General features: G+C 38.2%; 1 protein-coding gene across 1 annotated transcript in view; it reads right to left on the bottom strand.

The window, feature by feature from the left end:
• Positions 1-1,538: 1,538 nt before the first annotated feature.
• The window catches only part of PRTG (protogenin), an 88,055-nt gene continuing 67,822 nt past the window's right edge, over positions 1,539-21,771 (bottom strand). Inside the window, exons 12-20 of the mRNA XM_085233975.1 lie at positions 18,569-18,664; positions 17,952-18,138; positions 16,233-16,360; positions 15,294-15,464; positions 11,998-12,180; positions 10,733-10,853; positions 9,621-9,786; positions 8,589-8,693; positions 1,539-7,573 (exon numbers count right to left, since the gene is read on the bottom strand). Coding sequence (XP_085090101.1) covers positions 7,184-7,573; positions 8,589-8,693; positions 9,621-9,786; positions 10,733-10,853; positions 11,998-12,180; positions 15,294-15,464; positions 16,233-16,360; positions 17,952-18,138; positions 18,569-18,664 — 1,547 coding nt within the window. The 3' untranslated portion in view covers positions 1,539-7,183. The remainder of the gene's footprint in view (positions 7,574-8,588; positions 8,694-9,620; positions 9,787-10,732; positions 10,854-11,997; positions 12,181-15,293; positions 15,465-16,232; positions 16,361-17,951; positions 18,139-18,568; positions 18,665-21,771) is intronic.

Here is a 21,771-nt window from a genome sequence, read left to right as displayed (position 1 = left end):
TTTTCTTGTATTTTTAAGTATAATATATTTCCATTCGTAATTAACATCTATTCATTTCAACAAATACTCATACTACTTTGCTATCCTTTCAGCATGGGCCTAATTTTCTCAGTTATCTCTGAAGAATAATTTGTCAGTGTTCCTATCTTCAAACATAAGGAATAATGAATTTTGAATTTGAGTTTATTTTATAAATAGACACTACAGCTGCTACTCTAATACTCCCAGGAATAAATGTCCTATAAGCTACCCAACTAGGCGTAACTGTTCCATCAGCAAACTCTGCAGGTAAGAACAGCTGTGATTCATAAAGAAGCAGTATGAGGCTCTTCAGATTTTCTTTCTCATCTGAGAGTTCAAAAGAAGAAAGAAAGACATCACAGACTATAGAATCCAGGGTGCCCAACTCATCAGCACGAGGTGCTGCTAGTGGAAAGTCTCAGCTTCTGGCTGCAGGCAGCTGTTAGCACCCGTCCCACTGGGAAACAGTCATCACTGCTGACTTGCCACTCTGTGGTAAACATCTGCTTGCTGACACTTCCAAGAGGCATCAGTTTCCCGGCGATGTGTTTTCTTGGGCGCTGCCACCGCCTCTCACAGCATTCTCTGCTGACATCCTCAGGTTGATACAAATCCCATTTGCAGTGACAGTGGGGCGGTACAGTATTTGCAAGATAATGGAAAAGCTACAGCATTAAAAAGAACAGGATTTTGAGGCCCTCCATTCTGTAGCTGCCATCTCTTAGGAATGCACGCAGCATGCCTTGCCTTCAGTCCTAGGGCTGCATGTGTCTCGTGTCTACGGAGCACACACAGCATGTCTTCTGTCTACGAGACGCATGCACAATGTAGTAATTACTGTGGTTTCATTTCCAGTAGCAGATCTGCACGGGTACCACTGCTCTAATTACAACTCTGTACCTAATTCACCCAACCACCTGGACAAGTTGCTTTGAAGTGACAGTAGTCAACCAGCCAGCAACAGAAACCTTTTAGTCTCATTTGATCTTAATTTCCCTGCTCATTTAACTCGACTTACTTTTGTCTAGCGAATTGCCATTTGTAAAAATAGTAATTTGGCTTTCAACCAACCACAACTGCATTTTCGTGGTCTTGTTATGTATTGAAATACCAGGTTCATCAGTCAGCAGGTGCAGAAATGGTAGGAAAAACTCAGTGGTGTGGCTTTGTCAGCAGCTTTCCAAGCTTTTATGAGAACAACTGTGCTTAGAATTACAACTTCCACCTCCACTGCAAGTAAACTACAACAAAGACCGTGCACGGCTCTCTGACAGTAGTGGAGTCAAGACTGAGTTTTTAGGTAGGAAATGCTTCCAGATACATAAATGGAATATAATTACACACTTGGGAAACTTCTATATGTTCTGGTGATAAGCAGTGTCCGGTTTACTTTCCACCTCATTTTTCGACTCTTAAACCCCTGCAGCTCCTCAGCCTAAAATGAGGAACTGTATTATATTTTCCTGGTTTCAGCCACAAGTCAAAGATGAGGAAAATAAAATATTTTTCAAGTACCATTTTACTAAGGAAAACTTTTATTTCAACTGTGCAATCAATCAGTATTTAGACAGTAGTTTCATAAACATTTGGCATTTAAACTTCTATTAATTTTTGGCATGACCTTGGGGTAATATATATAAACAACCCTGAAGAGGAAAAAAGAAACAACACACTAGGTAACATGTACTAGAATGCTAGAAAAAGAAAAATCCACATTATTAAACAAAATATATTTTTTAAAGACATTAAAAAGTTACATTCAAATCAGGGCAAACATTAGCTTCCCTCATGCAATGGAATTCATGGAGCTGATCCCCTGAGACAAATATAAAATTAATACAATTCAGCTCCATCCTCCATTAGCCAGTTAGCTATTGCTGCCCTTGGAAGAAAATGGCACACAGAGTGAAAGGATCCAGAACACCACAATATGAGATACATACCTGGCTCCTACACTGGCAATTCATGATAACTTGGGTGAAGAAAAAAAAAAAACAACACAAAAACACAACAACAACAAAGAAGCCAAACAACCAAAAAGCAATATTTTGTATACGTTTTTCACATACAGTCAGTCTTTACTGAAAACAAACCAGACAGATGCAATGTAGGCATATGTAACCATGGAAAGCTAAAAATCTCCAGGAACTCAGCTTGGAGTGTTCCAACACAGCAGAATTTTAGCCATGTGTTTATACCCCTTTCGAACAGTTCAGGACCAGCCTTGGTGTAAAACTAGAGAAATCCCAAAGAAATAACCCTACTCTGCAGTGTGGAGAAGTGAGCAGAATTTGAGCCAAATTGAATTTGTGTATCTTTCAGATGGGCTTCTACTAACAGCAAGCAATTTCATTTTGGACTCTCTTTGAAGGAAAATATTTTTTTGTAAACACAGGTTCCAAAAGATACAGTTACAAAAATAGTATAGTTTTAACTTGTTTTTAGCAAAAGGTGATCAATGTTTCCTGCAGACAAATTCCTCTGCTTTAAAAATTATCTGATATTAGCACGGCTGCATTTTCAGCAACTAAGAAGTGTGTAGCAATTGTTCAAGCTCAGAACTGAGTCTTAACAATTATTAGGTGCAGTTCAGCTTTCAGTTCTAACGCTCAGTAAATTGGTTTGCCGGAGTACAGCCAAAATTACACTTGTACAGCTCTCTTTTCGTTTGGTGCTAAACATGGAATACCCTACAGAACCAAGCAACGTTCCCCACGTTAGGAGATGGACTTTTCCCTGCCTATACTTCATTCAGTAACAAAATGAGTGAGAGCTCTGGTCTCACAGCTTTGATTTCTGCTCAGAGTAACGTGTTACTAAGACTCAGTGATCCGTGGTAACTGTTCTTGTGCACGCTCAGGTTGCAGCAAATGCAAAGTCTTTCAAGTTGGCCTGGCTTGCAATGTAAGAGTTAAATTGACTCAGAGTACTCACTCTTCACTAAAGGCTAACACTGTATGTATGGAGAGCTACAGTGGGCCACTGGTATACGGTATCTTGCTGTCCTATTAAAAAAAAAAGCCAATTTTTGGTAAGAATTCCTTCCTTTAAAAATATTAATAATAGTACCATGAAGATCTTTTTTTTTTAAAAAAAAAAAAGCAGCTGTTTTTGTTTGTCATACAAACTGAAATCAAATTTAGTTCTCCCACTGACTTAAGAAGACAGAGGGTGAGGACTCTCATGTGGATAAGCTCATACTCTACGGCAAGGGAATAAAACTAAAGAGGGAAGGAAGTATTAAATATAATGAAAATTACAGAAATTTCTCACGACTCCTTTCTGTTAAAATCCAACTACACTGAAGATGCACAGCCAATATAAGAAATTATTTAAATGATATGCAGACTTTTCAAGTTTCTCTTACAAAAGCAGAGCTTTAAGAAAAAATCCGACTTACAGGCCAAAATCTGCACAACATACACATTCCCAGTTTTCCTAGATTGAAAGTTCTTTGTACAGCATGAAGAAAGTACACAAGTGTGACTGTGGGCAGCTGGAGCACTTAGGTTTGAATCCAGGTCCTGCAGAGCAGGCACTGCTGTAACAATAGAAGGGCAATCGCTGTCCTCACTTGAAAACACAGCATGGTAAACCACTCTCAAGATTTTCTCTGCATGTTTTTGACACTTTTCAAGCCACATCAACCGTAACATTTTTCATATGTTTGTGAAGTACAAAGGTTGCATATACACTCATTACACCAGCCATGGCTCTTTACTTCTTGATACACTTCAACAAAATCAATTCACACAGTGTAACACTAAATTCCACATTTATGTTCATCTCCCAGAACATAATTCAAAATTAAAAAATGATAGTGTTTTTTTTCCAGAACTCAGTTTCTACAGACATAAGCAAGAAAAATTACTGGAAAATCTGTAACTTGTTTTGTCTGCTTTGTTCTGCCAGCTCTTTGTAGGTAAATGGAATTAATAAATCTGTGAAAAACAGATTTCCTTAGACTGTAACGAGTATAAAATTTTAAGCAAGTTGACGTCTAAAATTGCATACTTTGGCTTCAAGGATACGGAGCATTTAAATGCTGAGACTGATTTTGCACTGTTACAATCACAAAGAATTCTGCCACTCATTTCAGTAGAGGAAGTATAAATTTCTATGCAATTGTTCTAGAGTTCTCTCTGCTTCACACTGAGACAACTATTCTCTTGCAATGCAGTAATTAATGATAGAACATGAATTTTGAGAAGACTATTTTTTTGTTCTGTAGTAAATTTGCAAATTCTTAATAAATGTGACACAGTGAAGGGAAGTATGTGAATGTAGACTGAGTTCTGGAGAAATTTATTATATTTGGTTAACATAAAAATAAAGTAAAAGAATAATTAATGTCTAACTAAGCTTGCCTATATGCTGAGGTAACCTTAAATATCTTTGGTTTTCTTTATTTGCTGATAAAAAGTACCTTAATTTAAAAAAAAAAAAAAAAGAAAGAAAAAAAAAAGAAAAACCAATAAATGTTTATTAGAATTCTGGATGCTTTGCACTCTAGCAAATCAGATATTTTAAACTCTTTGCTACTGACTTTTATATAGGACCGACAAATTTTATATGAAGTCTATTGCTCTCAAATTCTCCATGGATTAAACTACAGAATGAGTTTTTGGATGAAAAAGTTTAGAATTTAAAGTATCTGCCTGTAATGAAGGTGATAAAATTACAACAAATTATCAGTACTTACAGCAAACAAGTCTTTGGAGAAGCAAACAGTTACCATCTGCATATCAGCTCTTTCTGAATGAAACTAACAAAAGAGGCTACTCTGAAAGATGAAGTGTGAAACTTCATGCTACAATTACACATTCTTAATCTAGTTTCAGTTAATTCACACTTTACCTAACTAGAAACAGTACTCTGCTCTACACTAAACATTCTGCCTGATGAGATAAAAAATAAATCTTTGGTGAAAAGGTTTTCTTTTTCTTCAGCAAGTAGAAAAAATCTGTTCGAAAATATATTTTTTTTAATACTGTACTGTTGATCAACTACATGCTGAAGAAAAAAATTACACTTGGAAGTCTTTGGAAGTATCTGCTGGTATTATTATAATTTTCTTTAAAGGCTCTTGTAACAACAAGGTAGTTAAAACTGTAGAAACATACAACTCATCTTTGCAATCAACTATTACAACTAGTGGAAGCCCTACTGTTGGTTTTTTTTTGTTAGTAACTACTTATACAATAAAATGTATTCAGCTCTTCAAACCTATAGCTTTTAACTAGTTCAATTATTATAGGAAAATATGCAGCTTCCTTTTCTTCTGCAGAAGATTCTTTGGTACAAGATTATTTTAAAAGCCTTTAAGTCAACATGGTTATGAAAAGGTGAACAGGTACTTTCTGATTCTGAACTAGCAAACAGTTACAAGCTTAAGAACTACAGTAACTACAGGATGATTTGTGAAAATAAAAAGTACAGAACAGCAGGGCTTTGATGACTTTCTGACCGCCTTTTGATACACACAGAACAATACCAAAGTCAGCCCAGCCTACCTTAAAGCCAGAGGAGTTCCACAGACTTAAATAGAGCCAGGAGCTCCCATGGTTGCTTTCTCACAATATTACATTTTAAACTTTTTTTTTTTTTTTTTTTTTTTTTTTTTAAAGTAAAATGAGGAAAGCAGAGAAGAGGACTGGATAGTTATATAGGCAAGTTTATAACATTGGATGAATCCAACCTCCTCCCTCTCTCTCTCCTCCTCCCACCCCCATTAAGAAATAAAACACAATACCCTGTCAGTTTGCTCCACATTTTCATGAGGCAGCTCAAAGTAACAAACTGTTCCCTGAGTACAGGAAAAACAAACAAACAAAAAAACAAACATCACAACACACTAGAATAACTTTTAAAAGAGGTAGTATCAAACAGGAATTGTATGGGTTCAAGGCAGTAGCACTACTTGTGTCCTTCAACAGACTCTTCAACTAAAGCTCTGGCTTTTTATTTCTCATGGTAGAGTTTTAGATAGGCTTATGTCACTCCCTGAGCTAAAATTCCTGGCTAACAGCATACTGGGCAAAGGCAAGGATCAGGGTTGCATCCCAAAAACAGCTCTGAGACATACGATGATGCTAGCACTGCTTATCAGCATTCAAAGCTGAGTAAAAAATGAACTACAAGCTCATGATGCAGTTTACTTATAACATCTAAGAAGCATTTAAGGCATCTTTCCAAAATCCAAAGCAACTTTATAAATACTAAAAAGGCATAAGGCAAATCAGTAATTTCATTATATATAATGCAAGGCACCGTTGCTAAGAAGTACTGCAATACCAGAGTACTCAGCATTATCATCTATTCCATGTCTCTTACGCAGAGTCAAACTGCTTGGAAATACTGAATACTTCTTCATTTTGCCATGCTTTTTAGCATTAATTGTCAATAAATTGATAGTATTTGTCACCATGGGGAACTCAATGTGCCCTGGAGCCCTAAGGGTACACATACTGTCGTTGGCACAAGTTTCTGGGGAAAGGCACTGTCCTAGGCTTCCTGGAGCTATGAGAAATCAAGAGGTACAAAAGATTTCATGTGGCTGTTCAAACGGAAGCACCAACTCCAGTTTCTGCAGTTTTGAACATTGTTTAGATCAGCCACATTAAAACATTACATTTTCTATTCTGAGATATCCTTCTTTTTAAAGGCAGAGCTTCAGCTAAACAATCTTGTTCATCTACCTATACAACTCCCTGGTTACTGAGCATACACACACACAAACACACGCATTCTATACGCAACTGGGAAAAAAAAAAAAGAAACCTAAAATAAAACACTACTAGGAAGTATCATCAGTTCCATAGCTGAGACCAAATAGAACACAAACGAGGTAAAGCAGTTGTCTTTCAGAGTTCACCTCTCGGCAAACTGAGGTAGATAGTCAGCAAAAGAGCCAAAAGACTTCCCTTTGCTCCAGTGACATAATTTCAACTCTAGTCAGAAATCTCTGTCCTTTCACATTTGTTGACCATCGAACATTCAAAATGAATGAGTTAAACAAACAAAAAAACCAAAACCCATTCAACAGAAATACGGGATCACCTGTTGAGTTAGTCAGGCTTTCCACAATATAACTTTGGCTCCCTGTTCATTGTCCTTCGAACAGACATACACTGCAAGAATGTCTGATGTGGTCCTAAGGGTGTCAGTTTTGCACTGCAGAGTGTATCTGAAGAGGTGAGGTAGCAGGCTGGTCAGCAGCAAACAGCAGGGGTGATTCTTTGCTGTTACTTACGGCAGAATTCATCACATTCTTACCCAAGTCACTGCTTACAAAAGGACTGGTAGCACAAGGAGTGGCACTTGTCACAGAGGAGAGGTGTATCTCATCATTAGACTCATGTGAAAATCTTCCAGAGTCACCAGTCTCATGACTTCCTTCGCTGTTGGCTGAATGCTCTGTATCAGCAGCAATACTGAACGGCACCTGGAAGTTAGACTGCTGGCCAGGAGAGCTGGGGGAGTCATCCTCACTTATCAGCACAGTAGTACCTGGCTGATAAAGACACACTGCCTGGACAAATCTTCTCTGAGGCTGTATAAAAAGCAGAGAGGAAAAGGTTATTCAGCCTCTGAAAAGCTACAAAATAATTTCAATTTTTACTGCTATTTCTAGCTCCAATTCAACCAGAGTGCTTCCAACAGCACTTGAATGGAACAACAATCCAGGCTTTGCTACAGGAGATGAAGAGGAATCAGTTTCAAACCTTGCTCACTCTTTTCTCTTCCATACTAAATGATACAATCTCCTCTTGCTAAGCATGGCTTATCAAGGATGGTTTCATTGGAAAGATCTCAATAGTTTTATTTTAAAATATACTTGGTAAAGCTGTTTCCCAACCCTTCATGCATATTACTTAAGCATTACTTCTTGGGTCACAGCAAGTATTTTGCCCACAGAAGCATCAGAAATGTACAGCTGCTCTAGCTTTCTTATTCCTTAAACATACAAAAACACAATACCATTTAGTATTCTATAAAAATAAGATAGTGCAAGTTCCCATCTATGGAACATCTATCATGTTCAGGATTTGGTTTAACGTTTCAGTTTTGAACTGACATTTTTCTAATTCAATTAGCACATCCATCCAGGGCAATAATTTTAGAATCAAGGTGGTCATAGCTCAGACTCTAAATTTCTTCAGTACTTTGGATAAATCACTGGCTTCTCACTGGTTCAGCAAACATAAGGTTTTAGCTGTCAGGATAGCAGGGGATTTTTAGATGTTTATACTTAATTTGCATTTATACAAAGTCTCTGCAGGAGTACTGTAAATGCTTTGCACAGACAATATACAGAAATCTGTCTGCTCACAAAAGAGAACAGGCAAGAAAGTCATCAGCTGACTATAAAGAGTTAAAATATTTGACAACTTGGGACAGAAAATGAAAAGTTCACATGACTTTGCTACAAGGTAGAACAGAATCAACCTTAACCGAAGTAAAACTATTCTATCAAAAATTAGACTAGTAATGCTTTTCAACACAGAGAAAACTCCTTAAATTCCTTTGCAAACAGAGGGTGCATCTCTGCACATTAGAGCAATTACCTCCTCAGTCTTCATCTTCTTAGTATCCTGGAAGAACAGCCACCTCTTCTTGCAGCTGGCCTTTGTGACAGGCCCATAGCTGTTAATGATAAGATCGGATCCCCCCTACAAAGAAAAGAGAGATAGACGTTTACTTTAACAGAATTAATTTCTAAGATATTTGAACATATGTCTCTATTCCTACCTATTGGCTCGATATTGAAAATAAAGGCAAACAAAGTCTTTCTAAGTGCTCAGTTTTCTGTGGTCTAGTACTCATCTACTGCCTGAGACGAGTGAAGACAAGTCCCACTGAATCTGGCAGACACAGCCTGAACTCACTGATATGATACCACAAACATAGAGCAAACAATTCCAGTCACTGTTCCTATTCTACTCTCCAGAGTCTCCGTGTCTGCACTGAGCTCAATTTCCATTGTTCTCCAGCTCTTGCCCAATTCTTCAAAGAACAGCTCAAATCAAGTTTGCAGTATGTATGGGATATGCCTTAAATCAGTACATCTGTATGTGAAAGTAATCTAAGAGATTCTACACATCCACTGACACTTCCTGCCATCTAGATTAATCTATAATTTGGCAAATGTAACTGCCCTACCAGTAAAAATACAGAAAGATACTTAATACCTCCTTTGTGTCTCACATGACTAGGCTGTACATCGGCACTGACTTTAACTAGAAGCCAAAAAGGACACTCACCTAACTCCTGGTCTTAGAATAGAAGCTCCAGACTAGCAAAGACATCCCACCACCCCTAAGGTGATGGACCTTTTATCCTCTGACGGTGTGCCAGAGCCAAAATTGGCAATCTACAGAGTACAGTTTAAGACAAATATTTTAAATCTCTAGCTGAACCTTAAAATGAGTATTGAAAATTTGATCCTGGATTGCCAGCCACATCTGTGCCTGTCCTGTTAGAAGAACGCTGCTGTGGATTTGTAGTGTATGTATTTTAATTTTGACAGAGACTCAAATGTTGTAACAATAAATTACAAGGAAAGATTTCTGTTCTGGTAGAAAATAAAGCTCAAGTACCTTAGCATCAACGAAGCTGTTTCCCACTATCATTGGCAATAAGGATTCTGCATTCTCTGCGATTCCTTCAATGCTCTTCTCCACCTCATTAGCGCTGGCTAACGAGATGCTGGTATGTGACAGCCGGTCAGTGCTTTGCTGCACAGGTTTAGGAGCAGATGTTTTCCTACACAATGTTAAGGAGGAATAAAATTGACCCATAGGAAGAAAATACATAGAATCAAGGATAAAATTCAAGGCTATTATTAATCAAGCAACATTGGTCTATTCTTAGCATCTACATTTTGTTATGCGATACTCCCAATTCTCATGAAATTTAAATGTTATTGCTTGTGACAAAAACATCTGCTTCCAGTTAATCATGCACAGGCTACAAGCAGAAAGGAATTCTCATGATTACTAACATTACTTGGGTGAAGTAACCACTATTGATTGTAAGACCCTTCTACCATGCTACCCAGAGACTGGCTCTCAAACCATATTTTCTCCTGAGTGTGTGCTAAAAACCTGTTACTAAAATATACTTTCAGACAGTTTTTAAAATACATATTTTTAGCAATTTATATTTTTTCTGATCCTACAGTTATGAAAAGTCACTAGGACCAGGTTAGTTCTCACAGCAGGTAATGACAAGGAAAACAGATGGTGGCTTGCAGTGTAAGATCTGTAAGTGCAGATCTGTAAGTGCAGTGAAACTGCCTGCTTCATGGCAAAATTCTTCTCATTCAGCATCACTAACAGGTTAAAGCCTTGCAAACCAGATCTGGACAGACTGCAGGGTTAAGCATGAGGAACAGATGATGTAAAACATCATGTTTATCTGACTCAAAAGGCTCTTTGATTTGGAAAGATGCCTTGTATTTAGTTCTCAAAGCATTACTGACTCCCTCTGTGGGTTCTTCTATCTTTTCATTGTAGAAGAGCCTCAAGCAGAGTAAGAAGAGCCAACATAAGGAGAGGCTTTGCTTCCACTTTTGCTGGGAAGATGTGAAAAGACAAAGCTCTTCAAAGAACTTAGCACTGTTGGAGAAGAATGCATGTCTTAAGTGACTTGTGCTCATATACAAACAGGGTGTTGAAAAAGAGCTCACACTTCAAGAACAAAAACGTACCTGGCTTTACTGCGATAAATTAAGATCAGGATGCAGATAAGGATGCAGGTCAGGGCTATGCAAACCCCAACAACAATGCCAGTCATTGATTTTTGGTCCAGATGGTAATAGTCAGAATAAGCTGTAGTAAAAAAGAACATTAAAAGGCTCAGAAAGTAGGAAGAGTTACCTCCTGCTCCCTGTCAGGAAATGAATGAACAGAATTACATTCACAATCACACAGAAAAATGAGATTTCCAGACATTCTCTGTCATACATGTTGACACTTCTGAAAAAGAAGCTTGTTACCCAAATAAAGCAGTGTATGCAGCAATGATGGGGGGGGGAAGAACAGACAGCCCCACACTACAGTCTCTGCAGTGATCTACAGCACAGTGCAAAGAAGCCTGGCTCCAACCCCTTCCTACTGGATCACAAACAGAAAAGGCTTGGAAAATTCCAGCCACTGTCACCTAGAAAGGTTTTACACTTTGACATCATATGTCTATTACCCTAAACCTGAGTGCATGACTGTAGTTATTCAGGCCTGAAATATAACTGAATTTCAGAAAGGGAGAAAACCTGAGCAAGAAAAATCCCTGTGTGAATCACAATTCAGTGTGTAACGGCGAGGAAAGTTTAGAAGTTTCATATACCTGAATAATTTCTAGCTCTGGTCTCACAAACATATTTAAAATCTCTGAGAAGTCACTGTGACAAATCCCATTCTGTTACAGACAAGGTCAATTATTCTTCTATTGTTATATGGAGAAACCACAGAACTTGCCGTGATTTCCTCAAGGTAGCACATATTGTTCCTTAAAGAGCTGCAGGTGGGGCTGAATTCTTTGGTGAAACCATATGCTAGTATATCACTGACTGGTTGATTTGCTGGAATTCTAAGAGCCAGCAAATTTCAACAGATTTATTTGAGACGCGATCTAATCTCTGCTGGGCTGTCTGGTTCTAACTGACTCAGTGCTATTGGCATCCCAAGCCAAACAAAGGACTTAGAGGAAATGCCTCAGCAAAGTTAGTAAAATCCAAAATAGCTACATATGCCCATTTGAGAAGCAAACGTCCAACTTCTATGGAATTACACCAGTTCTGAGTTGCACTGAGACAGAAATTCCAAACCAGTTTCATTTAGAAAGAAAATGCTACACTGTTAGGACCACTTCACAAAAAGCAGAGTGGTTTATTCACAAAGTAGTTGCAAGTGAAAATGAACAGGGATCTTTTTTCCTGGTACTTGTGATGGAATTAATCAGAACATTGCTACTGACCTGTGGAATCTTCTGAATCCAAGCGTTTAGGCCTCTGATTAGACTCTGATGTCTCCTTTGGCAGGACAGCAAGTTCCACCACATTTGAGAAGGGTCCTTCTCCCACTTCATTGGAGGCTGCTATTTTAACCAAGTAGACATTTCCTGCTACAAGATTTTCCAGCAAAGCCATAGTCATTGCTCCTGTGAAAATATTAATAAACAGTTCCAGTTAAACAATAGGAACAAATTGAGATTTTTTTCATGATTGTACCTCTAAGGAGATGCCCCAGTTGTTAGCCAGAATATCAGCCACAGAAAGCAGAAGAGTAGATATCCCTCATGTACTAATTTATATGCCTCCTAGATCTCCTAGATGGAATGGCACTGTACTGTGAATATCAATAAAAGTCATCATATCAACATAATTCAAGTTCACTTTAACAAATTTCAGGTCTGTTTGGTAAAATGAACAGGAGAGACTTGGAAAAGTACATTACACCATGCTTTTAAAATGAAATTAAACCCTATTTAGACACGTGTAAGCTTCCTTGATTACTATGCATCTAAGCTGTGCTACTAAAATATTGCAGAAAATGTCTTTCTCACGTCTTGAGGATTCATTTTCTAAAATCACTACAGGCAGAAGAAATAGATTAAGAATGTAAAGAGGATTCACTCGCATTGTCATAAGACACACAAAACTCCTATCAAAGTCAGTGACAGTTTTGGCTGTCCAGGGACTGCAGACTGCTGCTTAAAATTAGAATTGCTTTCTAAAATGCCCATGTTCCTTCCTACCATAGAAATGTATTGTTTTTCCTTCCCTAAACAGCGGCAGTTGCAAGACCAAATCTATCCCTGTTCTCCTTCATATATTCCATTCACTTTCTCGGACTTAAATCTAAATTTCAACCTTTCAAATCAGCTCCAGAAGTCAGAATTTATAGTATCACAGGAGCATATGAAATATGAGGTTGTTTTGTTAACAGAAAAGACTATACATCTGGCAAAGGAGAATCTACTTCAAAAGCTACTTAAACTAGCACCCACTAGCTGAAAGCATTTGAAGTAAAACGTGTGGTATCTGTAACCAAAGGAGCTGTAATATCTAGCACCAGCAAGGGTGAAAGGTCATGTTTCAATATTAGAGGCTCTTTCCCACCATCTCCTTTCAAATCTGCTGCATTGCTAAAGCAAGTAAGCACTTTGTACTGATTTACTGCACAGTAAGTGTGTAAAGGCTGTAACTTCTGATCCACTTGAAAAGAACTAAGCAAGAGAGGGGAAGTGGCTGGAAGACACATCACATCACAGATCAGCAACAAACTGCAGCTGTATCTTAATTCTGCCATCTCTAATACAAGCTCGATCAAACTGGAGGGTTTTTGTTGGTGATGGTTTTGTTTTGTTGTTTTATTAAGATGGTGGATTTTTTGGGCATAAACTGGAGCCTATGCTAGGACTTTTGTAGGTGATAGCATTGGTGTGTGGGTTTCTTTTTCTTTCTGCTCTGGTTTCATTGGTTGCTTTGTTTTGGGTGTCTTTTAAGGTATGGGAAATGAATGGGGTTCACATTTCACAATTTTCCCCAGAAGTTCAGTGTCAAGACAAAACAATGCTGTTTATTGTATAGGATTAGCTGATCTTGATAAAACAAGTGCATCTAAAAGAGCGACACCCTGCTTCTAACTGAAATTACCTATGGAAGGACTGTCAAAGGAGTATTTGCCCAGTTTCCTCTTTGCATAATCATCGTCTTTCACAGCTCTCATCTATACTTGAACTAAGAATACTACAGACTGTCCTAACACATCAAGATGCCTGAATTCCACGCCATGCCTCAGATCCAAACGTATCTATCCATCTACAAAACTAGCAATGAACACTGACGAACACAGTAATGCACTGAGAGTTGTAGCTCTCCATTTGTTCACTCCCTCCAGCATGTTCAGTACAGGAACACATGCAAATGTTGTTTGATATTGATATCCCCCTCATTTAAAGTATCTACGGTAAAATACAACAGCTTTATATCACCCTTTCTTTGTAACTATCACCCTTTCTTTGTAACTTTTAGTAACATATAACCCACACGTTCAATCTTCCTCTTACAGTTACAGTTTGTGAATATTTCAAAAACTATCTCATGATTTTTTCTCAGGGTTAATAGTCATTTCACTGCTGTTTTTCATAGCAATTTCACACAACTTCTATTGTAGGTCAACCTGAAAAACACTATTCTGCTCCAGCAAAGACAAAGTGGGACTGCAACTTTTCAAAATGGCTGTTGGTTCTCCATCCTCTTTTCAGAAGCAGCACATGGGACAACCACCAGTTTTCAATTAAAACAGTCCAGTCTCAATGATGGAAAAAATAATTGTCCTTCATGATTCCACTTCAAAAGTCATTAAGTTTTGTATATTCTCTTATACAGAAAATTTAAAGCATCACTCTCTGATGACAAGTAAGCTTTCAGCCATGAAACAACAGAACAACAAAATACAGCTATTCCTAGGCAACCCGCTTTCTTACACTACTCAACATATAACACTACTCCATAACACAGAGCTCCCTTCCTTGGTTTAATACATTATTCAAACATTATCTATTCTTAACTGCTTCTGCCAATTTTGAATACCAATCTAAGAGCAAATGCCTTTTTTCCTGGCCACAGTAGAAACCTGTTCTTGATGGAGCTCTTCAAATCAAAGTATTACTCTGGAAAGTACCTATAAAATATAAATCTATATGTGATCACAAACATATGACTACAGTTCATATTACTGTCACCATACCTGAAATACTGATAAATCAGCTAGCTGGATTTCAGCATTTCAAGAGAGCCAGAGAGTTAAATTCAATTTGCACAGCTATTTACTAGGAGTAGGGTAAAGTTCATTAAGCAAACTCAATTTACTGGATTGGCAGTGATCAGAAGAAACATATAAACCCACACAGACACATTTAAAAATGTAGTTCTGAAAAGCAAGGCATCTTAGAGACTTCAGATTTGAAAGAGTACTTTCACAAAGTAGAACCATCATGATCACTTATCAAAGAACCGTGATGATTTATGAGACATGCACACACTAAGCTCCAAAGCAACACAGACAACTCCACTCCCCTCACCTTCTGAGATATTAACTGGTTCTTAGCATGTTTTCATCACAACTCTTGGAATAATTCTAAACTAATTATAACTTTTATCTGAACATTTCTATTCTAACTGTAGTCCACGGGGTTTGAAATTTAAGAAGCATTCTATGAGTAGCATCACTGTCAGTCCAGGTCATACACTTATGACTTTAATTTACCTTCTCTGTGCAACACTTGCCATTCCCCAGCAATCCAAGACTTCCTGGATGCATATAGGATAGTGTATCGTGTAACAACTGTTTCAGGACCATCGGGTGGCTTCCAGGAAACCAAAGCTGTATCATCTTCTATCAAAGTCACCTTCACTCCTACTGGAGGGCCAGATGGTGCTGTGAGAACAGTAACACAGTACTATTAGGCTAACTTAATTTATATGCAGTTAAACTGCTGTGCAGACCCAATGGCTACTGCTGTATCCCAGATAACACAGAAACAAACACATATTTACTGCTCCTCAACAGAAACTTTCCTGTTAACTCTGACCTGGCCAACAGCTTAGATTTTTTTAAAACAAGTTCCACATTTTTTTGCTTTACTCCAAAAAGAAACATTAACTGACAATGCACAAAATCCTCTGCAAACAGGTACATTCCAAACACGCTGAGAATGTGAAACTCAGATATACTGAAAATGTGCAGCTGAAGTTTTCAATTTTCACTCATCAAACTGGAAGGTAAGCAAAACTAACAGCCAGAGCACTAGAAACAATGGTGCACATGTAATAGTCTTACAGCTCCTAAAACTGATGGATTTTAAAATATGCTTTCACAATACCTATAAATGGACCATAGCTCTTCAATACATATTTTAAATTTTTTATTGAAGTTATCCCAGTGGTTGCTAATGGTGTACACATATCACATTTTATTTAAAACTGGTTGCTGATTTAAGGCAGATTTTGAAAAAGAATTTCATAGTTTGAAAAAAGTGACTTTTCTGAGAGCATTCTTTTATCTCTCACTGAGAACAGCATTATCTGTATATTAGAATCAAGTCTCTCTCTCTCCTGCATAGAGCTTCAAATTAATGAGCAGTTTTTTAGGTCATTTGGTGTACAGAACTTTTCAGAACCTTGCGTCCTCTCTTAGTGCCCTTACCTTCTGGAAGGGTAGTATGATAGACTACTGGACTCCAGGGACTAGAGAGCTGGTCCACGTGCAACCGAACTGCAAATTCATACATGGTTTTTGGTTCAAGACCTTGAACTAACATGTGAGTCTCTGACCTGTACAGATAAAATAAAAGAAATACAGCAGCATGAAATGACTTGAAGATCCAGATCTCAAATGATATCTCTTAGCCACTTTGAGTAGATTCCCACTGTCAGCTCCAGCTGAAAAGATAACTGTACCAACCCTGGAGCTCTCTAGAAGACATTATGTTTGCCATTGATTGTTTTAAGTTTTTATACAGGTTGTTTGCATTCACTGATTCACAAGTCAGGCCAAGAACATCATGGCCCAGACTTGCCAGCAGGTATCCTAAATCCAGCTCTTTCCATTTCTGTTCAGACAACACTGCTTTAAACTGGAGTAACACAAACTACAGCCACAGTTGAAAAGACACATATTCTTGGTTCTATTGTCTGTTCTTGGTTCTACGTCTCAGATTACAGTACAATCATAAGCTAATGCATGCAATTCCCCTTTACATTTATGGCCTCTATCACCCTCATGTTTAGGAGATCTCTATGGAACATGAATCTTCCCTACTCATATTGTAGTCATACATATTGATTTTAATATTTATTGCATTAATTATAATATTGCAACTTACTATTTGATCACAATGTACTGCAGACAGTCTGCTTTATTTTGATTCTGGGAAATACAATTGTTTCACACATACTAGGGTTAATTCAGCGTGATAATACCTATAGTGAGATTGAATTTCAAGATGATATTACAGAATAGACCTCACTTTATTAAATCTGATTCAGTATTTTCATTTTCAGGGGCGCAAGGTCAGTCACCAGTACTTAAAGTATTCTCATCCTATCACAACAGCAGTAATTGATGCTATGCTCCATGTTATATAGCAAGAATTTTACATGGTGAATATACCATATCTACTTGTTAACTCAGGAGTTAACAGCAGAGAATGTATTCTTTGAACAGAAAACCATCCGCATTAGAATGGAAGCTATCTCTTAACACAACATACTGTGTTCTTTAAAAGGCTTGAGCAAACTGAAGTGTTGAGGAAGCTACACATATATTCTCTCAACAGCACCACGGCCACCACTGCAAGCAGTCACTGTGGACCAAAGTCTTCTACTCCCATACTGCCTGGGCACAGAGTTGAACACTGAGCTCAGGCAGAATCCCTTCTGTGTTCTACTGCTCTGTGATACATGCACTGCTTCTCTGAAAACCAAGCTGTGAGTCCTGCTCAGCTTTCTCCTGATGCCACATATTTAGGAGCATGGTATGCTCAGCCCGTCAAAACTCAAGAGTTTTTATTTCCAGTCTTAATATCAGACACTGCAAGTGGGCCCATTTTTGAACAGAGATGCTACCCATAAAATAAATAATCACTTTGCTTGAAGAAAAGCTTAACAAAAAATTCAACTTAGCTAAATAAAGCTGTTAAAAATTCAAGAGCTTGTCCTGTGATGGATGACAGGTCCATCAGAAAACTAAGGTGTTCTACAGTCACACCTTATATAACCAAAGAAACAGAACTCACAGCCACTGGAAAATCACACAATCCTTTGTAACAACTTGTATCCTCCTTAAAGGAAATTAAAAGAAGGCAGAAAGACTGGAAACTGGATCCAGAAATGAGAACTCAAGATGCAACAGCACTGCACTTACGTTTGAAGGTACAGAACCAGAGATGCATTCTGCAGTCCTACTGGGTTGCAGCGGATTGTGTAATTAATGACCTGTGCAGATGTAAAGGCAGGTTTTCCCCAGTGAAGGTAGATAGAAGATGAAGTGTTAGCTTTAGCATAGAGATGGTGAGGGGGTGGCGGTGGTGGCACCATGCGATCACGGACAGCTTTTTAAAAGGAAAAAGAAGCATAAATTATTTAATGAACCATATACAGATACTGGTAATGTTAAGAGACAGGACGGAACCCACAGGTTTAGATTCAAATCTGCTCCTACTCAGTATTATTACCTGTTATTCAGACCCAGGAATCTGTTCAAGCTACTGAACTGATAAGATATATGATATATCACTGGTTAGATGACACAGACAACGCAATAGGGAAGGAAAATGCATCTGGTAGCTCATCTTGTTTTCTCAGCTGAAGCTTGCAGAAACAGGAGAATGTTTCTGACTAGGATAGTATTTATCATAGACAGGATCTTTCTGTCTCTCTATTTTACATTGAATCGATTACTTATAGGTTAAAATCAAAAGCTGCTAGGATCCTGAAACAGGTCAGACCTTAATAAATACTTCATGCATCTACAACACTTACAGACACATCCTGGAGTGCTGACTGTTTGGTCTGCTTGATAACCTTCTTCCACATTGTTATATGCCAGCAGCCTTACATGATACTTTCTTCTAGGATCTGCACAAACAGAAAATGAATCATTACATTTAAGTATAAAATAAGGATTTTCAGGTAGTGAGATAACTTGACTGTTCTGCACATTCATTTCAAAATTTGACTGCTACAACCTGTGAACTGATAAGCAGGGTGGATGTGTGGATGAATGCCTTTTCTCACCCAGCCCTGTGAATTTTCATGCATCTTTTGCCTAGACAGTACTGGGATCAGTCACATATACCAGTCTTGCTTCCAATAACCTGAAACAGAATTTTCTAATAGATATCAGTAGGAGGAAGATAAATATCACATTTCTAGTTTAAACAAAACCCACACCTTCACAGCTACAGAACTAGATTTTGTTAAAATATTATTATTTAGCATATTGAAAATGTGTTCAATGAATTTCAGAGATCTGTTGAAACAAATAGCATGAGGTCCACAGAAACCAACATTTATTTCTGGATAAACAGGCTGGAATGAAGCAGAGCAAGAAAGGCAAACACAGAAAAACTGGTTCCAGCAACCAAGTGAGAATAGTTTTGGTTCAAGCTTCCTAGAGGATATATAATACCATCAAACAAGTCATTGTCAATAATGCCTTTCACTTAAAACTACCACTTCCATGTGTTTTCCTGAAAGCTGACTCTGTCATCACATAGGGTCACTGTTCCTGGCTTGAATGGTCTCCCTACCCTACTTGCCTTTCTCTAGCCATGTCTGCGGGTTCTCACATTGCACTTTGCTGCTCCTCTCTGTTTTGTTAATGATACACCAGCCTTGATCCAAATAAATAAACAGTACAAATTAAAATAAAACACTACAAAGTATTGTAAAAATAAATAAAATGCCGCAGAGTTAAGAAGTGGATCTTCAACTTTTCATAACTACAAGTTCAAACCACCAGAACAGCTTCTCTACAGCCTATCCCCTGGACACCTGTTAACAAATCTCACCTGTACAATGGATGATTTCCAAAGCAGTAGTGCAAATGAGCTCTTCTGGGTTCAGCTAAACTTTAAAACAGCAGTGATATACATATAATTTTTTGTTACGGCTACTGAAAGTACTTCTTCGCATTAATAGTCTAAGGTCTGGACAGTTGTTATATAACTGTCCTGGTATCCATAAATTTATCCCTTTTCAAAATAAACTCTCCTACTTCTCTTTTTACCTGAGATTTGGCATGGCCTCTCTCATGAAATAAACAGGAATGCAGTTCCCTGACGTTTTTTCACCGCAAGTAGGACTTCAGCTTACATCAGACCGTTAGCTCCCCCTGCAGTCTCTGCATCAGCATTGCAACCAACAAATCTCAATTTTATCCTATACACGTAGCATAGTGACTTCAGACTAATGCGTTTTGTAAAATGTTTTCATGCTTATTTTGAAATAGGTCGTTTTTTTGTAATGTAGTTACCAACATCAGTTTTAATGCAATATCACTGGATACATTTTACATTTAGATTTATTCAAAAATATTTTATCGAAATATAAGTGGTAGTAAAAGGGGGGATCTTAAAATTGGATTTACTCCTTTGATGTCTTTAATGTTAACAAGAGATTAAGCAAGAAAAGCCTATTCCCATTTTTCAAATAGGCTTCCATGTTACAAGAAAAGAATATAAATAGAAAAATGTAATTAAAAAAAACTAGAGTAAAATTGTCATTTCCTTTGAAGTTTCTTTTCAGTTTATAATGTCAGTCTAACAGTAGATAAAGTCAGTTACTTCAAGTCAACAAAATCACTACCACATAAAAGAAAACCAGAATTATATAGCTCCTAAGGCTTCCTACTTCACCTGTGGTAGGAATACATGCATTTACCACATAACTGAGGGCAGCAGAGGGGCAGTCTGACAAAATTGCATCTGGCATGGAAGTGTGGATGAAGCAAAGGAGTGGCATTGAAAAAATGCACCCGCTGACATTCATTAACACCTGCTGAACATTTATGGAGGCCAACCAACAGACATGAGCACAGTGAGGCAGTGGGTGGTGTGTTTCAGCAGTGGGGACAGCAATGTGAAAGACAAACTGAGTTTTAGATTGCTACGCGCAGTTGTTATGCTGTGAAATGAAGAGTGTCTCTATCAGCTCTCTGCACAAATCAGTGGATTACGACCAGGGAACTGTGTGTGAAGCTGAATGCCAGATTTAATGCATTAGAAACAAGGGTGACAAGGTTGGAATATTGCAAAGTTTGTACCAGATGGGTCCCACAAATGCCACACAGGGGTATGCAAGTTTGCCAGGACCAATGTGAGGCTCAAGGTGACAGTTTTCTGGATTGCATCATTACCGGTGACAAGATGTGGTGTCACCACTACAAGCTGGAGTCAAAACAGCAGTCTGTGAAATGGCAACACATGAGCTGCCCATTGAAGAAAAAGTTCAAGGCACAGCTCTCAGCAGGTAAAGTGATGTGCACTGTCTTTCAGGACAGGAAAGGGGTAATCCTTGATTTCTTGGAACCTGGTCAAGACATCAGCTCTTATCATTTCATCAGGATGGTCACTAAGCTGAAAGCTCAAATGTACAGAGTCAGGCCTGAGAAAGGGATAACTTTCCTCCTGCAACATGATAACAGCAGGCCCCATATCAGTTTGTAAATGGTGGAGCACGTTGCCAGTCTTGGCTGGCTGTCCTACCACACCCACTGTACAGTCCGAGTTTGGCACCTTTTGACCTCCATCTGTTCAGGTCAATGAAAAGTGGACTATGTGAGCTACAACAACACCATCATAAAAGCTGTGGAACAGCGGGTCACCTCCACTGGTGCAGATTTTCATGATTGCAGCACGCAGGCTCTTGTTCATCACTGGCAAAAAAGCACAGCTAATGGTGTTGACTGCATTGTAAAACAGTATTTTGTAGCTGAGAATTTTCTCTATCAAATAGTGTTATTGTCTTCTTTGTATCTGTTATAATTTCCAGGGAAATAAATAGAAAGCATTACTTTTGGAGCAACCCATGCAATAATCTACTTTCCCGTCCGTTTGCAGAAGAAACTTCAGCTCAAGTGCTATTTAGCAGATCCTTGAAGAGATTCCATATAGACAGGTGGCACCCAACCAGCCCAGGGTCACACAGTCTGTACCTTTTTCTTTACAAGTTCCTGCAGCAGA

Source organism: Meleagris gallopavo, chromosome 12 (assembly GCF_905368555.1).
Source record: "Meleagris gallopavo chromosome 12, MGAL_WU_HG_1.1, whole genome shotgun sequence".
Classification (NCBI taxonomy): domain Eukaryota; kingdom Metazoa; phylum Chordata; class Aves; order Galliformes; family Phasianidae; genus Meleagris; species Meleagris gallopavo.
Note: the sequence above shows the minus strand (reverse complement) of the source record. Positions and strands in the feature narration are given on the sequence as shown.